Source organism: Miniopterus natalensis, chromosome 8 (genome assembly GCF_054644295.1).
Source record: "Miniopterus natalensis isolate mMinNat1 chromosome 8, mMinNat1.hap1, whole genome shotgun sequence".
NCBI classification, from domain to species: domain Eukaryota; kingdom Metazoa; phylum Chordata; class Mammalia; order Chiroptera; family Miniopteridae; genus Miniopterus; species Miniopterus natalensis.
Genome location: NC_142088.1, coordinates 6301668 through 6318008, shown reverse-complemented (window position 1 = coordinate 6318008; position 16341 = coordinate 6301668). Strand labels below are relative to the sequence as shown.

At 45.9% G+C, this 16341-nt stretch overlaps 1 protein-coding gene across 1 annotated transcript in view; it reads left to right on the top strand.

Annotated features, from left to right (window-relative positions):
• The first annotated feature begins 4220 nt into the window (after window positions 1-4220).
• DAW1 (dynein assembly factor with WD repeats 1) overlaps window positions 4221-16341 on the top strand; it is a 29553-nt gene continuing 17432 nt past the window's right edge. The window contains exons 1-4 of the mRNA XM_016197718.2: window positions 4221-4302; window positions 10162-10234; window positions 13592-13736; window positions 15110-15168. Coding sequence (XP_016053204.2) covers window positions 4221-4302; window positions 10162-10234; window positions 13592-13736; window positions 15110-15168 — 359 coding nt within the window. The remainder of the gene's footprint in view (window positions 4303-10161; window positions 10235-13591; window positions 13737-15109; window positions 15169-16341) is intronic.

The following is a 16341-nucleotide window of genomic DNA, read 5'->3' as shown; positions in this document are numbered from 1 at the left end:
TACCTGTCTTGCCTCAGGCTGACTCCTGCCTCTCTTCCTTCACCCTTCTCCCCTCCTTCTCTCACTCTCCCACTTGTAGAGACCTCCCTGCCCATCTCTTTCCTTCCCAGGGACCTTATCGTTCCCTCGGTCTCATGTCCATTTGTCTTTCTCGGTGCACTGGAGCATCTAAAACTCAATTAGTTAGAGAATTCCACTTTCTTCTCACGTTGTTTCTACCTCTTATTCGCATCCTGGGATGTGGCTGAACAGCCAGCTTACTGTCTGGCGTTCATGGAAGACCGTTCAGAATACAGGAAAGGCCTGATTATAGGGGAAGGGCACTCGATTTCACTGAGCTCTGGCCAAGCCAATGTACCTTAATGGACTACAGCAGTGTTTTTAAAACTTCATCATTCATCAGAATTACCAGGAAAGCTTGTTCAAACATGGATTGTTGGACCTCACCACCAGCATTTCTGATTCTGTAGGTGGTGGGGTGGGGCAAGGATTTGCATTTCTAATAAGTTCCCACGTGAAATGGATGCTGCTGGCCCAGGGACACACTGTGAGAACTGAAGCCCAGAGTGACCCCAATGCACAAGATTGAATTGGTTTGGGGGAGGAACGTTAATGCTACTAATTTTTTAGTTTCTGGTTGTTTAAGGCAGGTTTCAGTGGGAAGAAACCCAGAGTCAAATATTCCATTTATCTGTATAAATCTGTATGAATGGCAACTGTTGATTGAGTGTATCAGTGGTCTAATCAACAGAGAATGCCATGAATTGATTAAAAGTATTCTACAACTTTTAGGAAGTAGCAGTAGCCCTGTGAAGAAGTCATTCCAAGTCAACCACACCCTGGGATGAGTGCCCATCACCTGGGTAATGTAGCAGTTTTGGTGTTGCGGATTTCTGTGCATCATTCATAACCAGTGGCTCTGCACTGGGGCCAATTCAGAGTTAAACAATCATTTACTCAGGTTGAGAGATTCACACAGCAGCTTCCAGAAATGAGTCAATGGTGAGTCAATTAAGCACAGATTTAACCTCAATTTAAGCCAAGGCCAAAAGAGAAATCTGTCTGCGCTCGTGAACTTTTTGTTTCCCTTTGGATCACCATTTCATTTGCATACAACCCCACTGCCTTCTAAGAAGAGGGGATGGGTGACTTATATTGGGTACTTGTGACAAAGATTCTGGGCTGGCAAGTTAGGACACTGGGCGTCCTATTAGAAGAGAGGGCCTAGGTCCTTGGGAGAAACTGAGAACTTTGGAAACAATGAGCAGTCATGGTGCTTGGACATCCAGGTAAATAACTCTCAAGTAAAGACAAAGGTGAGGGTCACTGACCTCTCTTGGGCATAGACTGTGGGAAGACTGGACCTCGCCCCCAAGGGCTCTGGACATGATGGGGGAGTAGTTAGGAACTTCTCTAACCACTTATATGGGAGAACTTGCCTTAAGCTCCTTGAGCCAAGGGAGAGATGTCAAAATCTGCAAAGCCGGAATCCTATTTTAAGAAGTAAAAGGACAACCCCTAAGTTTGGTTCAAGAAAGAAGGGGAAATCCTAGAAATGGAGGGAGTGAGGAAGTGTAGACAACGATCATGAAGGCTCTTGGTTCCATAACTGGAGGATGATGAAGGTGGAATTAGGGGTGAAACAGGGAGGGAACTTGAACTCAGGACTCTCTTAACAAAACAGAAGTGTAGCCAAATAGTATGGCTGTCTTCTATTTCCTGTAACATTCTGAAATCTGGCTTGGCCTGTGGGAAACAAAGGCCACTTTTTATTTTAGAATAATTTCAAGCTTATGGAGAAGTTAGTTGCAACAGTAGTATAAGGAACTCCTCAAAAAAACCCCTTTGCCTAGAGTCAACATTTTGCTCATTGGCTTTATCATTTCTCATCAATCTACCTATCCCATTACACTCCCTCCCAAACACACACTGTACTTGCATATCATTTTTTTCAAAGGTATTCGAGAGTTTATTGCAGATACCATACCCCTTTATCCCTAAACAAATCTGATTTTTTGATTTTTAAAGAATGACATTCTCTTACATAACCAAAGACTCATAACCCAAATCAGGAAATTAACATTTCTATAATATTAATCAAATCTAAACTCTACTCCTTATTCATATTTCATCCAGTTGTCCAATCATGTCACTTATAGCTTTTATTTTTCTTTCTGGTTCAGGATCCAAGATCACTCAGCACATTTAGCTCTTCTGTCTCTTCAGTGTCCTTCAATCTGGAGTCGTTTCGCAGCCTAACTTTTCTTTCTTGACCTTGACAGTTATTTTGAACCATTTGTTCTATTTGGCTTTCTCTTGATTCCAGGCAGGTGATGCATTATAGGTAGCAATTCCTGAGACCTGGTGTGTCCTTTGCAGGGCATTGTGACAGGTGGGAAGGATACCAGTTTGTCCCAATATTTGATTGCATGGTTAAATGGTGTCTACCAGGTTTCTCCACTATAAAGTTACTATTTTTTCCAAGGCCTAATTTTAAACCACACAAACTTAAGCAATAACATGGGAAAACAAAATATACTAAAGCTTCCCCGGTTTCTATAGATGGACGCTTTGCCTCTCTATACTTACACCTATTCCAGAGTCTTAGTGATTCGGGGGAAGTTTGGGCTGGAAAGTATCTTAGATTTCTGGTTCTCTGGTTCCCAAATGTGGATGCTTGCTGCTGGTGGGATGACATGACTTTTATGCGCTGCCCAGTTGCATCGCTCAGTGGTAAAGGCTTTCGCATTTCCTCCATCTCTCCAACTGTCCCAGTGAGTTGCGTGTGGTTGAGCCAGCTCCAAAGCCTGAGGACTCTCTGAGTGAGTGATGTCTACAGCGGCCTGTCCTCGCAACCCTGCCCGACCCCTGCGGACTCATGTCCCTGGTTTCTTTTACAGAGTCAATCCATCTCGAGCGGTGTTCCTCTTCTCCCAGCATTATTGCCTTTTCCACAGAACCCGGCCTTCTGGTGATGTGCTCAGAGTAGGCCAGCTGCAGTACCTTCTGGCTGCAGGAAGTAATAAGGCTTAGTTGGGTGTCAGCCTGTGTCAAAAATTTCAAATAGTTGCAAAAAAGGGCGGGGGTGGAGGGTGGGGGTGGGAAAGGCTTTTGTTTCCCAGCCCCGGGGAGGCCCGTCGTCTGGAGTCATTCACTAGCGTTTTAAAGAGTCGCACTTGTTTTTGCAGTTGCTTGCTGCGCTTCGTCAAAAATTAATATGACATTTCAATTTACAGCATTTACAACAGCTTTCTTTTCAGTTACATTCTAAAACGTGAAAACAAGTGAGTGAGTCAGCTTGGAGAAGCTGTAGATGTGGGGCCGTGGGGATGACCAGGAGATAACACAGGAATTGCTTCGGGCGGGGGAATTCCCACCCAGGAACTCCGAGGCCACATTCCTTAGGGACAACCGACAGCCTGCCGGGCCAACCCTGCCTGGCCACGGCCTTCCTGATGGAAACCGCGGGTGGCAGGCAGGGGACAGCTGCGGGCAGGAGAGAGAGCCGGCCCGGAGGAGGCCGGGCAGCCTTAACGGGGTGCCCGGGCCGTGCCCCCCTTCTCCAGCTCGCGCGCCCCCGTCCTGAGACGCGCTGGTAGCAGGCGCTGCGCGGCTCGCAGCTTCCTTAAGGCCCCGTGAGGGCGTGACGCGCGGAGGGTCCAGGGCACCGGGCCAGCAAACGAGGCTGTCACACCGAGGCCACTGTCCTTCCGTGGACACGGGCAGGGCCCGAGGAGGCGCGGGGGCTGGAAAGCACTCGGGGACTCCCTCCCGGCCCCGCCTCCTGGAACCCCGCGGGCTGCAGGGCGCGCCTGCCCTTAGGAGGTCGCCCTTGCTAAGCACAGGAGGGGACCTGGCCGCGGGCGCCCAGAAATGCAGATTAAGGTGGCACTACGCGGGTGGGTGGGGGGGCTTGGGGTCCGAGCCGCATCCTGGGGCCCCCGCGCGCCCCCCAGGACCGAGAAGAGGGTGCAGGCGACGGTGGGGGCAGGTGGCGCTCCCCGCAGGCGCCGCAGCCATCGGGGCTCCAAGTCCGCCCGGCCACCCCAGACCCAAGCAGCTCCCGGCGCGCTGGGGCTCCAAGCTCCCCACCCCCACTCCATCCCCACCCCACCCCCACCCCACCCCACCCCCACCCCACCCCCACCCCACCCCCACCCCCCAGCCGGCCAGGCGCCCGCGCATGCGCCCCAGCGCCCCGCTACTGTTTGGCCGTTTCCATGGCTACGCATCCTCTCCCAGTGGGGTCCGGGACCGAGAAAATGAAGCTCAAGAGCCTCCTGCTCCGTTATTACCCGCCAGGTAGGGGCGGGACGCGCTCCGCCCTCGCGGGACCCAGCTCCCGCACCCGCACCCACACCCGGTGCGCGTGTGCGGTGAGGAGGGTGCGGGCACCCGGAGGGCGCCGCCGCAGAGCACGGGGATCCCAGGGGGACGGGAAGCGGGGCGCTGCTGGACTCTGTTCCTCAGAACTTTTAAAAAGCCTCGTGGGAAGTCTTTAGGCTTTTAAGCTGCTGAGCTCCTCTCCGCCGAGTTGGGGGGTGCGGAGGCAGAGCCGGGATGGGTGGTGCCCTGGCCTTTGCGTTCTGCCCCGACAAGCGCCACCCTGGGCTTATTTTAAACACATCGGAGCGGGCAAGTCAGGGCGTGCCGAGAATGGAAAGACACGTGTCTCACCTTAGTGACAGTTTTCCAGCCCGCGCGTGCCCACCGATGGCTCGTTCACGGAGGGCCCGCGGCAGGTGCCCTGCGCCCCCCGCCCAGCCTTCCAGCGGGTCTCAGGCCGCTTCCAGTGCGCCATGGCCCTTGTGCAATAGCGCCCAGAACACGATGGTGTCCCTCGGATGTACTTGCCTAGGTCTCTTGTTCCCTAGGTGAGGCCAGGGTCGCCTTTACAGAACATTTGAAGTCCCCTGGTCACCCAGCTTGTGAGGGCCAGAGAGAGGAGCAGAACTCCTGGCTTCTAATTCAGAACGGACTTTAAGAAAAATGTTAAGTAAAAAGTCTGAAAAACTCGCCACAAGGGTGTAGATGACCCCATATGCTCGCCCAGTGTTAAGGTCAGGTCTTCCGGCAAGAGTGGGCCTGCACAGCGACTTTGTCCAGCGTGAAGTCAACATTAGTGGTAGAGACGCTGGCTTTCTCCGGCCTAGACTTCCAATCAAAATGCCAGGAGAAGGCCCTAGACATGAGGGGGAGTCTATGGGAAATTTTAAGTTAAGATGAATGGCTTGTTTTCCCTAAGCATTCCACAACCTTACGTTGGCTGTGCTTGCGCTAGTCTGGGGCTGGTTCCCATAAATAGAATGATAAATGAATGTCTTGCTTTTATTTCTTTGCTGTGGCATGTAGGTCACGGATGTGAGCTCTGGGATCGTAAGTGCTCTCAGCATGAAAAAATGTAGCAACTTGGGAAGTTTGTTTTGATCTGTCGAGCTGTCAGATGGTGATGATGGTGCCCATCTCCCAGGTCTGCTGGCCCTTCCCAGCTGCTCCCCCATTTATCTCCCTCCCTTCAGAGAACGTTGTCTCCAATTTTTCTTCTCCCTTCGGTCTTGAACACACTCCTATCATGCGTTCAGCCCCATTGCTCCACTGCAACTGCCCTTTTCACAATCCCCAATGACCTCCAACATGCCCGAATCCCCGGCCTTATCTTGGTCGGTGTCTTTTTTGACATCACAGCAGAATTTGGCCCATTTGCTCATCCTGTCGTCCTTTGGCTTCCAGGACACGCTACTTTATCTCCTGCCTCATTGTCAGTCCTTCTCGGTCCATCTTGTTGACTTCTCTTTTTTCCTGATCTTAAGGTTGGAGTATCCCAGAGCTCCGACTTGGATTTCTCTTGTGTCTACTCATTGGCTACATGATCTCATCTATTCTCAAAGCTTGAAAACCATCCTGAGTAGTCCTGAGTACCTATCTGCCTGCCTGATTCTTCATTGAGATGTCCAATGTGCATCGTACACGGGCCTCCTCTGGTCGTCTTTACCTAAATCAGTGGCAGCTCCATTTCTCCATATTTGGTCCAGTAACAAACCCTGCCAGCTCACCTTCCAAGTACATATAGCCATTCACGGCTTCACGATGGGATACATTCTGAGAAATGCGTCCTTAGGCCAATTCGTCGCTGTGTGAACATCACAGAGTGCACTTTCACAAACCTGGATGGCCTAGCCTACTGCACCCCGAGGCTGTATGGGATAGCCTATTGCTCCCAGGCTACAGCCTTCCTAGCATCTTACTATACACAACAACACAAGTTTAAATCAAGCCCAGGAGGAAATGATGCCGTCAAGAAACGCCGTAAACACAGATGTATGAAGCTGCTGCTGGCATTACACAGCATGCTGTTTCACAGCAAACATTTTATATACATAGAAAGAGTACATTCTAAAGTAACAATAAATAATACAGTCAATACATAAGCCAGTAACAGTCACTTATTACCATTATCAAGTATTATGCACTGTGCATACTTGTGCATGCTGCACTTTCATAGCACCAGCATCACCACAAACACTGCCACAGTGCTACAATGGCTATGACGTCAGTAGGCAATAGGAACTTTTCAGCTCCACTGTAATCCTATGGGACCACCATCGTATATGTGGTCTGTTGATTACTGAAACATTATTACGCGGCACACGACTGGACAGAATTGGGCAACTTCTCCCCACCACCATGGCTGACATTCCCTCTATTGCTAGAGTCTCTTGCCTTGCCCCGCTTTGGTCTGTTTTGAACACAGCAGCGGAGTGACTCTATTAGAACCGGAATCCGATCATGTCACTCTTTGGCCCTCTGACGGCTTTTCATTTCTCCTGAAGTAAAAGGGCCACGATCTCTGAGGCTCTGATCTCCAAGGCCCTTCGGGATCGTCCCCCGCCTTTGCCCCCCTGAATTCACCCTGCTTCCGGATCCAGCGGCGCTACTTTCGTTGGATGGGCCTGTTGTGCCCCCACTCAGCATCTCTGTAGTTGCTGTTATTTTATTACTTATTTATTTAGCCTGGAATCAGCTTTCCCTGGACATTGCACAGCCAGCTTTCTCCTCACCGTTTTTTTTTTTTTTTTTTTTTTAGCTCTCTCCTCAAAAGTCAGTAGTTAGTAAAGCCTCCCTTTCTAGAATTTCCAACTTCTCAAGATATTTCCTAGCCCATTTCCCTGTTCATCTTGCCTTAGCATTATTTCAGTTCAACATCATTTTACTTAGTTATCCTGTCTCACCAACTAGAATCAAAGCTTCGTGAGGGCAGAGACTGTGCCTACTGCCATTTATCTCTCTAGCCCCTGGAATAGAGCCTGGTGCATAAATAGGCACCTACATGTTTGTTGAATGAATGAGTGAATGAGTTTAACGAGATGATGTGTGTTCAGTAGCATGCCCAGAACTCTGCCTGAACTGTGAGTGGGTTGTGTAGGTGGTCTCCCGGGTCCGCTCCAGCTCTGAGAGTCCAGAGTTCTAACAGCAAGCTCAGATTCAAGTGAGGCTTTGACTCGTGCTTGCAACTATTGCCTTAATGATTATCTTCTGATATCTCTTAGCATGCTAGACACTTAAATTTCTGAATTCCAATCCTTGGTGAGCCATGTGTTATCTGCAAACTTCCGAGCTACTGCTGAATAGCAGGTGGGTGGCGCAATGGCATTATCGACTGGGGAAAAATCGCTCCCCACTGAGTCACCCCCAAGCTCCCTGCATCCCTTTGGTTTACAGAGCAATTTCGTTTCGCCTCCTAATCTCTCATTTCAGCCCTCCCACTTTCCTTTGAATAACGCATAAGCCGGGAGCATTGTCCTGCTGGCATCCACTGAATGATCCCTCTCCCTACTTAAATTCCTGATGATTAGAGACACGGAGCAGTGACATGACTAATCAAACACGGGGCATTTTCTTCTTATCTCGGTCACATTCGTTAATTCATAACCGCTTCGCTTCGCCAAGAGTAGGTGTCCAATGCGTGCTTTCCAGCTGACTCAGTTATCCCAGCCTTTGTCTTTCCTTATCGTGTACAAGTCCCTTTTTTTATGGCCAGGAGAAGGCGTTTAATAAACGTTAATTAAACTGATGAATGTGCTGAGCACTTTAAAGGTTTCTGGTGACTGGATGTGACCTGGGTTAGGGACAGTCACATCTCAGGAAGCTTAGCCTCTTAGTACACTGCAGGGTTTCGCTAAGTGTTTCAGGAATTATACCGATTGAATAATAATTCACAACTGAGGGAAAGGTCAGGGATATTCGGGTGCTCTGGGGAACTCCAGGCATCCAGGAGCATCTTTACCTGCTCTCTGATGGCATCTTTGCTCCCCGAGTCACAGCCCCTCGCTCCTGTGGAGCTTAGCGATCACGGAAGGGGGACCATGCAGCCTGATGTTTGGCACAGCGGAAAAGCCAATGCGCATGTTTTAGATCCTGCTCTTAATTTTGGAGATTCACTTTTTTCTGCTTTAGTATGAATTTCACATCATATTTAAAAAGCCAATTACAAACACTAAATTAAAAATATATTCCCTTGTTTAGACCATTTTATATTTCATTTTAATGTTAAAATTTCTAATTAGCCTAGAATATATTTTTATACATCCTGTGGTAGAATTATAGTTTTATTAATTTTTTTCAAAATCCAGCTGATTATTAAACCATTACTTATTGAATAATCCATTCTTTCCCCATTAATTTGAAATACTACCTTCACTTTATTTTTAAAATAAAGGGACTTCTCATATAAAGGTGATTCTATTACACTGATCTGATTTTGCATCAGAACCACACTTCGTTGCTATATAGTTTGTTATGATATTGGGTAAATTTTCAAATTTCAAAATATAAAATCATTACAATTACTTTAATTCCATAGATTAATTTGACATCTGTTATATCAAACTGTGGTCCAGGGCAGTGATTCTCAAATTGTAGGGGCCTTTGAACCTCTTCAAAGTGGGGGCCTCAAGGTCAAATCTTTTTTCATAATAACAATAAGACACCGTTTGTTTTCTCCCCTGTATTGACATTTGCACTAAGGTGCAAAAGCAGTAGCCGGTGAAACTGCTGGTACCTTAGTACAAATCCAGGCAGCGGCCGCCAGCCCTGACAGTGGTCCCTGCGTTGCTCGTTGGCGCACGTGTTGTGGTTCCTGCAGCGGTTCAGGTTTCTGAGGCCTGGTCTGCTGTGTTTTTCCGGCGCTGCTAAGGCTTCTCCCTGCCCAGTTCCTGCTGGTGCCACCCGCAGGGCCAGAAGGTTTATCCCGTATGCCTGTTCTCACTGGTGACCTTCTGGGGGTGGGGGACAAACCCCGGGCCTGGTTATGCCGCTGCTTGAAAGGCAGAGACATTGCTTTGGTGCCTGGGTGTAGAGTGGCATCCGGGGCATCCTAGGACTTCACTGCTGCCCCTTTTGGAGGGGAATGAGGCTGCCCACCAGTGGCCTGGTTGTGAAGTGGGCTCTGGAAGACCCTGGGACCTCCTGACGTTGCTATATCGGACCAGATGGCTCCCTCCCTGGGCCCAGCAGAGGAGCAGGTGTTGAGAAAGTCTGGGGCTCTGTTGCTGTCTGCTGCAGGCCGACCCAGCTTTGCGGTGGGAACTGGGACGGCCCAGGGCTTTCCCTGGTAGATGGACTCCTGCAGGAGCCCCAGCTGTGGAGTGGGGGTTAGGGACCCCCATTTGTTCTTTGCTTGGCTTCCCTTCTCTTGGGCTTTGGGCCATAGCAAACAAGCCTTGTTGTGGTGGTTGTATGGTTTCTGTTGGTCTTTGGTTTTCATTGTCTATGCCTTTTGGTGGCTCCAGGGTGCAAGTCCTTTTGGTCCGTCCCCAGTTTGGGGGTACAGGGAGATAAAAAAGGAAAATCCAGGGAATCCACCGCATTGCCACTCCTCAAGTCTTGAGGCCTCTCTGCCCAGTCCACTTTCTTCTCTATGCAGCTCTCAATTACTTTACCTTTGCCCGATGAATAACTTTAACGGTAAATAGTTGTATTTAGAGGAAGGACCAGGGACAAGTGAGTTTACATGATCTTGTTGTAGAATTAGACATCACTGCATACGTTTTGAAAAATTCAAGAAACTGAGAAATAAAAATGAAACAAATTGTCAAAGTAGGTTGACTTTTGATCTCAGTTGCCATCATAAATGTTTTTTAACATGTTTGTTTATTTTTACAGGAATTATGTTGGAATATGAGAAGAATGGAGTGTTGAAGACCAAGTCTATCGATCTGCTGGATCTCAGTCCCAGGTAAGCCAGCTATACAATGCGACATGCATTTCATATCCAGTTTTTGCTTGGGAAGCCATGACATAGGGTGACGTATGGATGAGCTGCACAAGCTCAGACACACGTTGCTTTAAAAGTGTTCTGTGGTGTGTGATTTCCTGTTTGTTTCGATGAGTTCTACTTGAGTGTCTTGTTGAATGAAGAGGCTGCGGAAAATGGATCATTAGTCTGCCCTTTCCCCCCTACACAGACCTTTTTAAATAGAAGTAAACCTTTCAGTTTAGGATAGTTTTAGAAAAGTTGTGAAGAGGAAGTCTCCACGTACCCCATCCTCAGTGTACCCTATTCCTATCATCTTAGATTATGATGGTACATTTGTCATAATTAATGAACCAGTGTTGATACAGTATTATTAACTAAAGAGTATATTTTACTCAATTTTCCTTGGTTTTTGCTAAATCTCTTTTTCTTTTCCAAGGTCCCCTCCAGGAGACCATGTGACATTTAGTCGTCCTCTCTCCTTAGGCTCCTCACGGCTGGGAGGGTTTCTTGAATTTGCCTTATTTTTGAAGCCCTTGACATTTTTGAGCAGTGCTGGTCCTGAAATTTTAAGAACATTCCTGAGCCTGTTGTTTTCTGAGCAGATAAACATCTCATAGGGCCGCCTGCCCACGATCTTCCGCTGTAATTGCCATGGGGCAGAGTTGGGAGGAATGAATTTTTGTTTCTGATGTTCGTGAGCCCAGAGGAAATCCCCCTGTGAGACGACAGTGCCAAGAATTCCTTCCCTGTAGGAAACCTTATGCAAAGCTCCACTTCAAGAGATAGAATCAGAACAGTGATCATAGCCGTGGGAGCCCCCGTTCAGATAAGGTGAAGATATTCTGAATGGGACAAAAACCAGGACTGAACTACTGCAGTCTGTTTTCGAGTAGTGCCCCAGGGAAATGAGTGACTTCCCCCCGCCACTGCCCTTTTGCTTCGACTTGGTTTTGGGAGGGCAACAGAGCCTGTCAGCAAAGGGACTTACTCAACAGTCCATGAGCTGCCGTCTAGTTTAACAATAAACCCAGACAGCCCCTGGCCGGTGAGAGCAGCTGCGGGGCCTGGAGTCTGTCTTAGGGTGGGACCGGGTGCGGCTCGGATGCGATGCTTACGGCGGAGTCCAAGTCCTGTTTCAGGTGCCTGGCACAGAGGAGGTACTCAGAAGGTGGTTTTTGTTTCGTTGTGTTTTTTTTAAATCAAAGAGTAAATGGCAGCAAAGATAATGTCATTGAATTTCATCTATTTTCAGGGAGGACAAGGCCGCAGATGAAGGCGAGCTTTTTTGCTATTTTGGTGAAGGGATCATGTTTACTGATGTGTGTGGTGATGCCAGCAGGCAGAAAGCTCTGCTGTTAGACATTAATTTTTCGGTCAGTAATGATGTATTTGCACAGTCTTCATGTAAAGCTCTAGGTTAGAGTCTACGAGAGGCTATAAAGGTACTAGTCATAACCCCCACCTCAGTGTCTAGTTTGAGAAACAACTTGTACAACACAGACGCACATCATGGGAGTGGTGAAGACAAAGTTCTCTATGAGAGCGGAGCTTCCAGGTGGAAATTGAGAAATATGCAGAGTTACATTTAAAGAGTGTAGCTCTTTAGGATGCTGTAGCCATTGATAGAGTTAATAAATGTCTCAGAGTTTTTTTTTTTGTTTGTTTTTTTTAAAGCATGGGTCTTATTTCTAGGTCTGCCTGAGAATCTGGAAGTATTCTGCCCATAAAGATACTTGAGTTATGTATGACACACTGGAGTTAATATACTGGAAAGTAGCAATTAGAACAGGACCTCAGGGCCAGGATGTGCTGATTAAATGTCTGGTTAATTTAGATCTTGCTAGGAAATCTGTATTGATTCGTACCATTTGTTGGGAACTCTCCCAAAAGGTGTTATTATGACTAATTCTTATGAAAGTATAATTTTTTCAATAACCGACTGTCTCGGAATTTATCAAAGGCATCATCATAAACGGTCTCGGGTTTATTTCCGTTCCACATACTCACTGCTACCCTGATAGACTGTACTTCTCGAGAGCTGGGGTGTCTCTTTTGCAGTCCCAGCACCTCACCCACAGAGGTTACTCAGTACCTGTGCGTGGAGTGAGGAGTGTGCTAGCTCAGTGCCTTGCACGGACCGGAGCTCAGGAACTGTTGGCTCAGGAGGAGCAAAACTCAGCAGTGTGAGTTTCTGGGAAGCAGGTGCTGAGACAAGTAGGTGGGTAAAAGGTTCCTGGGCAGCGACACCTGTGACAGGCCAGGGGCTCAGGCAGGAGGAGCCATGGACCAAGATGATGCGGATTTGACAACAGCCTCTGACAGCCCACAGGGGAGCTCCGGAGTAGAGCTTGCTCTGGTCACCGGGGTTTCTCATGCACCAAAAATGGCCTGGCTCTTGCACTGTCCCTTTGCTCAGCCATGGGCTGAGGCCAGCCCCGAGCTCAGATGCCCAGCTGGGCCCTGACACCGCTGCAGCTGGAGGCTGTCCGCTACTCGTCACCCCCTCGCAGCCGGGCCACATGGCCTTTCTTGAAGGATGGGCCCTGGACAGGGAATCGTTTACTCATGTTTTGCAAAACTACCTCATTTTAGATGCTTTGTGGTTTAGAGTCATTAATATTTGTCTAGATCTAATATTATTCTGGACCAGCAAAATTTACGAGAATTGCTATAGATTATTTGAGTACCAGGGAAAGCCATGAATCTGTTGTTTTCAAACCAGCTCTCTTTCAGGGAAATCATATTCTAGCTAATAAGAAATATTCATAAAAATCATCACTATCCCATGAATGTTTATTTTTGGTCAGGTACTTTCTCTTCCACCCCCCAAATATTTAAAACTTAACCTTTCTGAACCTTAATTCGTTTTATTTTATTACAAAGATAGTTATGATAAAAGCATTAAATTCGAGGGTTCTCCCAGGGTTAAATGAGAAAGCCTGTATCAAGTGGGAAGTATAGTAGTACCAGGAACATCCAATATATGTTCATTTAAAGGAAAAAAAGGAAAAAAGAAAAGAGAGAGAGGAAGGTCATGTTCAGACCAGTATGCCCTTGGCCCTCTTCAGGTAAGCAAGTCGGAATCTTTGCACCCCAACCCCCGCGGGAGAAGTCTCGGGAAAGGAAAATGCATCCTGGAGAACCCAAGCTGTTTCCATCCCTGCCACGTGCTCTCTGTTTATTTGCATGATTTACCCCCAGAAATCTCTTGGTACAGAGGACGGTGTTCTGGACATTTCATAAACGCTATGCTTCGTAAAACAGTGCAACTCTTCGTGTGCCGAATGCACATGCCACTTTTGCACAGGAGAAGTGACTTTCTCTTTGTTATCTTAGCACTGACGTCAATGCCTTAGTGGAAGAGATACAGAGAGCAGAGCCTCTGATCACAGCTTCACGGTCAGACCAAGTGAAACTTTTAATTCAGAGACTGCAAGACAAACTCATACAGCACAGCGACCACGTATTCGATCTTTTCAAGGTAATGGGTGCTTTAAAAATACCAGGTAGAGCTGCAGTGATATACTGCTCATGTGAGGTCAAATGCAGATCCTGTCTTTCCTTCCCCTCAGTGCCTCACACGCGCTTGCTAAGGCTAAGTCCCAATGAATATTTGTTGAACGAAGTTCAAACATTAATTTCTTGAGGTTTAATAAAGATTTGTAGTAACTATAGCTGTTCTTTATAATGATACATTTAAAGGGTAACCATTAAGGCAAGGCAGCTTTCAGTTATTGAATAATTAAAATTATTTTTCCAGTTAATGTTAAGAGGTGGTGTTTCACGGTATATCAGTATTTCATGTGAACCAAACGGTACTTCAGTAGATTATTTACTGATATGGCTTCCATAACAATTTTAATGCCGCATAAATATGCTTATTTTTCTTTATAGTTTTTGATTATTAAATTAAAAAGATAACAAATGAATAACTTTTTATTAACAATATTTAATAGTTTCTTCTAGAATAGCTTCATGTTACATTGATTTAATTATGCATGGTTTAAATCTAATTATAATAAATTATGGTTGTCGTTTACATTCTCAGTATATTCTGTCTGATACAAATGATTAAGGCCATCTTTTGTATCCATCCCTTCAGTTTACTGAGAGATGAGGAGATTCTTATACTATTTCTTTGTCCAGCAGGTGGCACTATTTAACTTCAAATACGAGCTCTACACTGAGCATGACCTTGTAATTTACCCTTCAAAGGGGACATCTTTTGACAGTGAAAGAAAACACCATTAATAGTAGTTACGCTCCCAAAATAGACGTAACTGAGTCTGCCCCAGCCTAGTCTATCACGCTGTCCATAAACAGACTGCCCAATTTATGCATATTTATCCACTAAGCATGGAGCATCCACTATGTGCTAGATAATGTAGGGGCTGAAAGATAAATAAAATAAGACATATCCTGACTCTAAAAAAGCTTTAGGATTCAAAAGGTAATAATACATTGTAAACGTATTTAGTGTATTTCCTCTATACATATGCACAAAACCATGTGTACCAGGTTAAAAGAAAGCATCATAAGTTAGTGCTATGTGAGATCTTATTTAATAGCAATAACTTCTCTTAAAGGCAAATTGATGGGACGCACAGACCCAGTTCAGTTATGTTTTTGTCATTGTTTGTAGCTACCAAATGTATTACTGGTCATAATAATAGAAGGAGCAATATATTTTTTCTCATTTGTTCAGATGTTGGATATTGCCCATTTATTACATATAATTAAGATAAACTTGAATATTTTTATTGGTTTGAAATTTAATTAATTGGTTTGAATTATAATTAATGAATTAAACTTAATTTTATTTGAATTAAAAAGTGGTATTTTCTTTCATTGAAGGTTCTCAGAGCACACATACTGCCATTGACTAATGTCGCACTTAATAAATCGGGCTCTTGGTAAGGTTCTCTATTTTTTTTAAAAATTAATTTTATTAGGTTTCATTTTTTAGAGCAGTTTTAGATTGACAGCAAATTGAGCAGAAGGTAAAGATATTTCTTATATATCTCCTGTCCACATGCACCCGCAGCTTCCCCCGCTGTCTACATCCCCAGAAGAGTCGTGCATTTGTTACAGTTGATGAACCTAGAGCGACACATGACTACCACTCAAAGTTCACAGTTTTCACTGGGGTTCCCGCTTGACCTTGAGCATTCTGTGGGCTGACAGATGTGTAATGCCATATACCCGCCACTGCGGTATCACGCGGAGCAGTTTCACTGCCCTGAGACTCCTCTATGCTCTGCCTATTTATTTCCATTTCTATTTTTATTTTACATATATATATGTATACATATATAAATTTATAGTTTTTAATATTCAAGGGGTAAACACTTTAAAAGTAAAAATTGTGTATATTTAAGGCGTACAACATGATTTGATATACTTATAGCTACTGAAATAATTGCTAGTCGGGCTAATTAGCATATCCTCTCACAGTTACCTTTTTCCTGTGTGAAGAAAGCATCTGAAATCGATTCCTGTAGCATATTTTTCGTAATCAATGCAGTATCATTAACTGTAGTCATCACTGAGCCTATGTTGCCACAACTGGCAGATTTCCTCTCTCGTGGTTGATAATATCCCATTATGGACATCACATTTTCTTCACCATTCACCCCTCGACCAACACATTGTTTCCACACCTGAGCTACTGTAAACAAGCTGCAGAGAGCATGGGAGTGCAGATACCTGGGGCACCCCAATCGCATTCCCTTGGATACATACAGCCATCCGCAGGCAGAACTGCTGGACCACATGGCTGATCTATTGTTAATTTTTTGGGGGGAACCACCATACTGTCTCCCATAATGACTGTAGCGGTTTACATCCTGGGAGAGAATGCCCGGCGGGGAATCTAAGACCTGCCTCGGCTACCTTCCTGCTTGGTTGAGCTTAGGCATCGGAATCTGTTTCCACCTTTTATCGTTACCCCTTGACATGCAGACCCACTTTTCAATTTTGTGCTTTTTTTCTGTGTTGGAGAAATATAGTCCCTAATGGAATATTTAAGAAATAACTAAGATGCTATTATTTCACTTAAAAATATTAGAGGTCGATATACTACCTGT